We start from the raw sequence: 9,058 nt of genomic DNA, 5'->3' as shown, positions 1-9,058 counted from the left end.
ACATACAAATTGAGCTTTAAAAACTCTTTTTGGAAATTTAATTTAAAATGATTAAACCCCCAAAAAGAAAAAGCTAAAGAATAGAGAGGTATCACATTAAATCCATGTTTGCTGACCGCTTACTGTAACTTTTAGTTAAGAATGCAGTCTGATTATCCAAAAGTAGGAAAAAAAATTAAGTTGCTTATGCTATTTTGGAGAATGTACTTAAGCAAACAGAATGTTCTGCATTTTTGTTGTTAGAATAACAATAAAAAATCTATTATATACAGAATCAGATCTGAGGTATATATTTCTACAATTATACCCACAGTTAGTGTGTTAGGTCATTCTTACATTGCTATAAAGAAATACCCAAGACTGTGTAATTTATAAAGAACAGAGGTTTAATTAGCTCACAGGTCTGCAGGCCTTACAGGAAACATTGTGTTGGTATCTGTTTGGCTTCTAGAGAGACCTCAGGAAGCTTTCAATCATGACAGAGGGTGAAGGAGAGCAGGCACATCACATGGCAAAACCAGGAGCAGCAGAGAGAGTGAGGGTAGATGTGCCACACACTTTTAAACAACCGGATCTTGTGGGAATCCACTCACTATGGTGAGGACAGCATCAAGCCATAAGTGATCCACTCCTGTGACCCAAACACCTCCCACCAGGCGCCACCTTCAACATTGGGGATTACATTTCAACATGAGATTTGGATGAGGACAAACATCCAAACTGTGTCAGTCAGCTATTTAACTTTTTCAGAAGATATTGTCTAAAGGTGGCTGTTGGGAAACCAAGGTGTTCTCTTCCAAAAAAAAAAAAAAAAAAAAGGACACCTTTACTGAAGTTTTTAAAGAAAGTATGTGGATGGTGAGATGGTCTAAAAGGAAAAGCCTAGAGGAAGCAGGGAAAAAGCAAGGCAATTCAGCCATAAAGAAAAAAAAGCCAAATAGCGGAGCCCTGTTACATACTGAATTTCTCACCCCAACCCCATCACTAACCACCAAGGAAGGCCCTTTTGTCCCCAGCTAAGCCCCAGTCCCAGGCTTAACCACTGTGATGGCTTTATTCAACTACTCTTGCTAATTTCAGTTTACTCTATGTTTATATCAGTTTTAGCTTTATTATTACATAAATATACAAAGTTTTTTTAACTTTAAGATCACACATTACAATTAGGACAAGAGCTTAACACAAGAATTCTTTTTATTTACAAGGTCTTACTGCTGAGAAGGTTCTATTATGCACAATGAGGTATACTGGCAACATATAAAGACTACGGATGATCTATCCCAAAAAGAAATAAAGCAAAACAGAAACAGAGATCAGCTCCATGCTAGTCATGCTATCATGAGTAAGACACATGAGCTCTGAAGCATCTTCATACTCACCCCCAGGAGAAAGCCCAGTGGTTTGGTCTTTTGAGTCTTGAAGTCACTAATGCAGATGCCCTGTGAGCTACACAGCATCAGCTTGAGAGAAGAGCCTTATACCACCCAGCTCTCCCACTTCTGAGCCCACATCCTGTTCTTTGAAGTTGCTATGAAGTAATTGCTTCTTCTTCATTATAAAATGAGATAACAACAGCCTTGCTCTCATCTTAGCACCAGCGTAAAAATGTACACTACACTAACAAAATGTAGACAAAAACACATTGGGAACCAGAAACTTTAAAACAGAGACAAACCTGCCACCTCTAGGCTAAGTTCAGTCCTTTATATCTAATTCAAAGGCAGTGTTGTGTGACTTCCCAAGTTCTGAAGTCAGGAAAATGGGATGGTCTTTGTTGGAGGAGGCAATGAACCAGCCCGGGAAGGCCACAGACTCAAGGGTGGAGGTCCTACCAGTCTTGAGACGATAGAAAAGGAACTGTTTCATGGGCTCAGGTTGGTCGTACAGATCCATGATCTTCTGCTCCTGAAATGTGAGAACAAGTACCCATGAGGAGAAACAGAAGCTGTTTGAGATATTCAGCGTTATTCAAAATAATTCAATAAATATTCCAAAGTTCCAGAAAACCTTATCCATCAGGCTTAGAGAAACACATTTTGAAGGAACAGCAGAATAAACATACACGAAATGTTACCTTCCAAGCCCCCACCCTCAAATCCAGAGATGGTGTGGGAAGTTTACAAGAAAGAGTTTAATGAACAAGCAGCCACACTTGAACAACAAGTTAGAACTCTTCATACACAAGAGGCTGAGGGGAACCTTGGGAAAAGGAAGAAGTTGGAATTGCCTCCCTTACCAATACCACAACAGTGAGAGCCACTACCGTGCAAGAACCACTGGTACGACAAAGGACAGCCAGGTTAGGCTATGAATTTCTGACTAATTGTCAAATACATGAGAAAGATAAATACGAATGAAAAAGACACAAAAGGGTCTAACAAATCAAAGGATTTGTATCAAAGGAGGAAAATAAATAGAGCAATCAGAAAATGCCTTCTATATTGTATATGAAACTGTATTCTGTGTATCTGTATATTTGTATGTACATGCATTATGTATTTAGGTAAAATAAGTATTTCTAAATAAATTGCATGTGTTCAAGATCTCACGAGAGACAGAAATGATTTGTAATTCAGCCACATTCCACTCTGAATGGGAAGTTCTTCTCCCATAGGATTCCTTTACTCGCTTAATGGCTTCTAGTTAGTCTGATTCTTTGGGTGGCCAGAAACCTAGGACTCATTCTTGATGTTTCTTTTCTTTTTTCTTTTTTTTTAAAAAAAAAAAAAATTCCATAACATCTAACCCAGGAGCAAGGCCTGTGGATTCTATTTCCAAATATTTCCTGAATCGGGTCACCTCTTACACTCTGCACACAATGTCAACCCCAAACCAGGCTATCATTCTCTCACCTGGACTATTAGGGTGACCTTCTAAGTGTTCTACTTGAACTTACTCTAGTCTCTAGTAATCATTCTCCACAAGGCTGGTAACCGAACTTTAAACTGAAGTAAATAAATAAGATTATGATACCCTTTTGCATAATTTTCCATTGTTATTAAAATGAAACTCTGCAGCAAAGCCCACAGGGTCTGCAGCACCCAGCTCTTGTCTACCTGCTGCCCTGCCTTCTTCCCACTCTCCTGCCTGTTCATTCTGCCCCACCACACCTGTCTTCTTCTTTGCCTTTCAAGACACCAAGCTGTTCCCACCCAGGGTCCTGGCACTTACTCTCCCTGCACCTCACACCACCCCCACATCTTCCCATGGCCAGCTTCTCCCCATCACTCGTGTCACCTCCCTGGGGAGAGCTTCACTGAACATCCCATCCCAGCCAAAATAGGTTTGGAATTTCCCCTCCCACTCATTGCGATCACATTCCTGAGTTACTTTCTTCATTAGTACCAATTGCTATCTAAATGTAGTGTATTTATTTATCATTCCTAGAATTATTGTTAGACTTGTTCATCACTGTATTTCTCAACACAGAGGAAAGCCCCAGCATTCTACTGAATAGAGATTAGCTGTTTAATAAATGGAAGAATGCTTCCTCATTTCAAGCTCCCATACCTCTTCCATCATCACCTTCAACTTCCTACCCACTGAGAAAATTGAAGTAATTAGAGGAAAACTTGTACAAACCATCCCATAACATGGGATCCCAGCCTACTGCACCCACAACCCCACCTCCCTGCTCGAGTAGGACAGAGTGACAGGTCCCATCTGCACTTGCAATTTAAGGACATCCCTCTAGCCATTCTCCCTGCTCTCTTGTGCTCCATCAATTTTGCTTGCTCTGCTCAGTCATTCCCATCAGCATATTTGCTGTCATTTTTACCATCTTAAGCAACATAACTTGTTTGCTTACCCACCACCATCGCCAGTTCCCCTTTGCAGAAAACTTCTTGCAATCGCTGTGTATATTTACTGTCTCTGATTTCTTTCTTGTAATTCCTCTCTTTAAACTTACTCCATCCAACCTTTTGCCCCCACCACAGCAACAACACTGCTCCTACCAAAGTCCCCAAAGACCCACCCATTGCCACATGCAATTTTGCAATTCTTAGTCCCCATCTGAGAACAAAGGCACAACATAAGGGTGACTTAGCTGACAGGGCAAAGTAGAAAATGTCATTCTCAGTCCTTATCTTATTGGTCACACTCACAATCCCGTGTCCTTCACTTAAAATACTTCCAGAATCTGACCTGCTTCTCCCTATCTCTGCTGCTATCTCCTTGCCCATCAAATCATACCTCAATCACCTCAAAGTCCCCTGAAGGACTTTCGCCTTTGCCTGCCACAGTCTACAATCAAAGAGCACCCAGAGCAATCATTTTTAGACCTAAGCCCCTTCACGCCATTCTTCTGTTCAAAACATTCTAATATTTTACATTTCACTCAAATTGCAAGGCTGAGTCCTTGCAAAGGATAACGAGGCTTTCATGTCTGCCTTTATATCTCTGGACTCCTTCCTCAGTTCACTCTGCACTCCTTCCTCTGTTCACTCTGCACATCTGTCCTCACTGGTTCTGAGACGTGCCCTCACTGGACACCTGCTGACTAATTTCCCTAGCTCTTTCTACTCTCTGCGAACATCTCACCTAGGCAAGGATGCCTACTGCACTATTCACCACTGCAGCCTGACCCCGCCTGTGTTCCCGGTACTGCTGGTCTCTATCCTGCTCTAACCAGTTTTATTTTTCTAGGAGAAGTAAAGACCTCTAACATAGCACAAATATACCTACTATTACCTTTATTGTTTGCCATTTTTCTCCTTTCACTAGAATCCAAGCCCTGGGTAATCAAGGCTCTTTGCCATTCTGTGCACAGATATATCTCAAGCACCTACACAGTGCTGGAGGCCAGGAAGTGCCCGCACATTTGCTGAATTGAATTGGATTGGGTTGAATCCAATTGAATTAAACTGAAGTTTGTAAAACAAGAACAGTCATTAAAAAAATAAAAGAACAAACCAGAGAGCTTGGAAATTAAAACAGTAAAGGTTGAAATTTCAGGAAATGCCGTTCAAGGATGATTTCCAGAGGAGACAACACTGAATATGTAACCATGAGCTCGCAGAGCAAAGCAAGAAATTCTCCCAGCTGCAACACCAAAATTTTAAAAAGCAATGAAAGGATAGAAAGCATAAAAAATTAGATGGGATCTCGAAGTAAGATCCATAACTTCCAATGATGGATGAACAGGAATTCCAAAAAGAAAATAAGGGTGAGAAGATACTTGAAGAAATCATGGCCAAGAATATATCAAAAGTTAAGGAAGACAGAGCAGTGCGAAGACGAAGAGACGAGAATGACCCCTGGACCGACCAAAGCCTGCACACCTCTGCATCCCGCGCCCAGCGCCTGCGTCCCACCGCCGTTGCCACCATGCCAAAGAGGAAGACTGAAGAGGATGCTAAAGGAGATAAAGCCAAGGTGAAGGACAAACCAAAGAGAAGATCCACAAGGTTTTCTGCTAAACCTGCTCCTCCAAAGCCAGAGCCCAAGCCTAAAAAGGCCCCTGCAAATAAGGGAGAGAAGGTACCCAAAGGGGAAAAGGGAAAAGCTGATGCTGGTAAGAAAGGGAATAACCCTGCAGAAAATGGAGACACCAAAACAGACCAGGCACAGAAAGCTGAAGGTGCTGGAGATGCCAACACCTGGCATCTCCAGCATGTGAAGTGAAGTATGTGTATTTTTGATAACTGTGTACTTCTGGTGACTGTACAGTTTGAAATACTATTTTTTATCGTTTTATTAAAAGGCAGAATTTTGTTATACTTTTTTAAAAAGCTATGTTGTTACCACATAGAACACTTCATTATTTTTTGTGGGGAAAAGGGCTTATGTCACTAATAGAATGTCTCTGAAGCTGAATCGATGTGGGGAAAACACCTTTCCCTTCTGGTTTTGAGAGACTTCTTTCTGGCTCCCCGGAGGAGGGATTCTCTGACTTTGACACACATGGCCACCTTGGCATGAAAGCCTTGTGGTATGGAGAAACAAATTCATTTTTATGCCCTCTTCTCCCTTTCCATCTTTCAGCATAGACTTAACTCCCTTAAGACCAGTCTGTTAGGACCTGACCCCCAATAACTGGTTACCAGTGTGTCAATCAATCTGGACTTTCCAGTGATGCCACTAAGATGGCACTTGTCAAAAGAGCAGTGATTCCGTTTCTAGATTGTGGATCTTCAAATAAATTCTGCCATTTTCATTTCACTTCCTGAAAGTTAGGGTCGGCTCGTGAAAAGTTGTTAAACAACATGCTAAATGTGAAATGTCAACCCTCACTCTAAACTTTCCCTGTTCAGAGCATCAGAAGAAGACTTCACTGGGTTTTACAGTGACTTTCTGATTTTTGGTGGTCCACTGAAAAAGGGAGTTTGAAAGTAGTTTCATACTGTTAATGATTTTCTGACCATATCCTGGCTGAAATACCATGATTGTTTATGGAAAGTATTTTTAATAAAGTTGGATATAGTTTGGCTTGGAAAAAAAAAAGAAAGAAAGAAAGACAAGGGCCTCAACTTCTGACAGCCAGGATAAAAAGAAAAGTCTATTGCATATACATAACTTAAAAGAAGCTGGGAATAAATACGCTTAGGAAGACAAGGCTATTTCTTTTTTAATTCTAAAATTAGGTATTCAACCAAACACTTCTAAAAGAAAAGGCTTTTAAAGTATTTTTCTTAGTTACTCACTTTTAGCTGCAATGTGGGCTGTCCTCCAACCTTCTCACAATATAGACACATTTCTGGATTCCAGATTCCCAAATAAATGGGATCCCCTTTGCCTTGCTCAAGAGCCTCTGGATACTTGCATGTGACAGCAGCAACAATGACTATAAAGGTAAGAGAAGAGATGGTGGCAGTTTCCTTCTGAAGTCAGGGAAGATTATTTGATTTAGAAGGCAGTATCTGTAAGTGGGTCTGGAAGAGAGCTGAAGAGTGTAATGGCAGCTAGACCCATCAAATGGCCAACCCTCCTATTCATTCATTTATTTATTCATTCATTCACACCATGTGCCAATCACTTGCCCTAGTAAATGAGCAAACACAGACAGCTAAGCAAACAGCAGAGTCTGCTCCTGAGATTCTCATGCCTCTGCTTGAGCACATGGAGATGGGAAACTCCTACAGCAAGCAGCTCCTCTGATTCTTGGAGAGCTCGGTTCTTTTTGCAAGTTTTTCTCAATGTGATGCTGAAATCTGCCTTCCTGTGGTATTCACCCATTTAGTCATTTTAGGACCCCCTGAAGTCATGCAGAACAAGCTAAAGACAGGGCTTCAGGTGACTGAAAGCATCTTTCCTATTCCCCAGGAGGCTCCTCCGCCGTCTATGGCTTCTTCATCTTAGTGGAACACAAACTTCTCCCTGACTTCTCTTCCCAATTAGGTGTGAAATTCTCCCCGCTTCAGGTGGGCCCCATTGTAAAGTCACACTTTTACAAAAGGCTGGTGCCAGCTTTCCAGCCATGCCAGTGCAAATGGTGGTGCAGGCACAGGTGACCACTCACCTGGAGTCACACTGCTACTCCTTGGAACTGATACGAGGGTCTGACCCTGAAGGGTCCAAACTTGCTGATTTAAATCATTAACAGCTCCAGTCTTAGGTTGGATTACTAATTTTGGGATGGAGAAAAACAAACGAAGAAATATTATAATCAAGGCTGCTTTACTAGATCCAAGGAGAAAAGTATCTAACCCAGGTGCTTTTGTAAGGAAGGTGTAAGGTTTGCATCCCAACTGGCAGCATTCACATCACCCATCAGCCTAGCCTTTCTCTCTAGTGAAGTTGTGAGCTCTGTTGAGGAGGGCAAGGGCTACCGAGGGAAGTCACTGGTTTAAGAGGGCAAGCCATCAAGACAGAGGGCAATGAGCAGTCTCACAGAACCTGTGTGCCAAGGCCCAGATATCCTCTTTTGTGCTTGTTCTGTGCTTGGCTCGATGCTGAGAACTGGAGCTGGAGCAGTGACTAAGCAATAGCCCCCACCCTCCAGAAGCCCAGGGACCAGTGGTAGGTGGGCAGCACCATGTAGGAAGCTCAGTGCACTGAGAGGAGCAGAGAAGCCTGGGGCTTCCACAGGAGACAGCTGAGTGCAGAGGGCCTTGGCCTCCAGAGCCCCATCCCAATAGCACCTGTTTGTCGAGTGACCTCCCCTCCATCGTTACAGTGTCCTGGAGTGCCTCTCATAGCGCAGTTGTCTCAGCACCTGTGAGGCAGACGTAGGAGAGATGAACCATGGGAGATGTTTCCAAGACCTTCCAGGACACAAGCTCCTCGGGCCCTCATTCTAGACAGGGAGCTGGGAAACCTGGCCTGACACGAAGCTCTGGTCAGAAGTTCTGAGCCACAACTGGGACAAAACTTAAAGGAAACATCAGCAAAGGGAGAGGAGGTAGAATTTTCCTCCACTCGGAGATCCAGTTAGTATCATAGTGTCTCCCCTATGAGCTCAAAAGCCAAGCATAAAATTTTACCTCAAACAGCTCACAGGTACCTGATGCCCATGTCTCCTTTTCTCTGAAGCCTCTACCCCTCCATCAACATTGTTTTTGCCTAGGAGCAGGGGAGGGTCCCATGCCAGGGCTGCTCTGCCAGGATCCCAGCAACTCCCCAGTGAGAAGCAGCCCCACACAGGACAAGGCATAGAGCCAGCCTGAAGTGGCCTTTCTCTTCGTTGAGCCCCAAAGCACAGACAAGAGGAAAGGCTCCAGAGGGTGGGGGAGGAGCCAGCTATTAACTATACCTGGCAAAAAAGGGCCTTTATCTACAGTCCAGGGGACGGAATCGTGGCTCCAGCAGCTTCCAAGGGCAGTGGCAGGCTCTAACGGAGCCTGGGTTATTTATCTGAGCAGAGAGGGAGGCACCAGCTTCCTGGGTGGGGCATAAGAAATCACAGAAATAGCACAGGTATGACCCATCTGGGCTCCCTGAGAAATAAGTCTTGAGCCAACCCATACAAATTCGACCACAAGGAAATGAGATTGATGACAGATCCTAGGTTTCTCAGAAAGGGGAGACTAAGGGACTTCCCCGGAGTTCGCCTCTCCTGCCAAGTCATTCTGGGGCTAGGACTAGAAATGCCAGGCACCCTCATGTCAGGGAATCCATC

General features: G+C 43.3%; 1 protein-coding gene and 1 pseudogene across 1 annotated transcript; one reads left to right on the top strand and one right to left on the bottom strand.

Annotated features, from left to right (window-relative positions):
* Positions 1-1,176: 1,176 nt before the first annotated feature.
* On the bottom strand, positions 1,177-8,786 carry IL36G (interleukin 36 gamma). Its single transcript, XM_003942505.4, has 5 exons — positions 8,693-8,786; positions 8,082-8,155; positions 7,460-7,564; positions 6,645-6,784; positions 1,177-1,905 (listed from the first exon to the last, which is right to left on the bottom strand). The coding sequence occupies exons 2-5, from the start codon at positions 8,134-8,136 to the stop codon at positions 1,696-1,698; spliced, it is 510 nt and encodes a 169-aa protein (XP_003942554.2). The 5' UTR covers positions 8,137-8,155; positions 8,693-8,786; the 3' UTR covers positions 1,177-1,695.
* LOC120366352 (non-histone chromosomal protein HMG-17 pseudogene) lies at positions 5,329-5,625 on the top strand (annotated as a pseudogene).
* Positions 8,787-9,058: the final 272 nt, after the last annotated feature.

This window comes from Saimiri boliviensis, chromosome 1 (genome assembly GCF_048565385.1).
Source record: "Saimiri boliviensis isolate mSaiBol1 chromosome 1, mSaiBol1.pri, whole genome shotgun sequence".
Taxonomy (NCBI): Eukaryota; Metazoa; Chordata; class Mammalia; order Primates; family Cebidae; genus Saimiri; species Saimiri boliviensis.
Note: the sequence above shows the minus strand (reverse complement) of the source record. Positions and strands in the feature narration are given on the sequence as shown.

Excerpts from the sequence above, each read along its gene's own strand:
- IL36G (XM_003942505.4), bottom strand. The coding sequence starts at position 8,136 with ATGAGAGGCACTCCAGGACACTGTAACGATGGAGGGGAGGTCACTCGA. Across the intron at positions 6,785-7,459 it reads GAGTAGCAGTGTGACTCCAG|TCATTGTTGCTGCTGTCACA; the intron begins GTGAGTGGTCAC and ends TTACCTTTATAG. Across the intron at positions 1,906-6,644 it reads AGCCCACATTGCAGCTAAAA|GAGCAGAAGATCATGGATCT; the intron begins GTGAGTAACTAA and ends CTCACATTTCAG.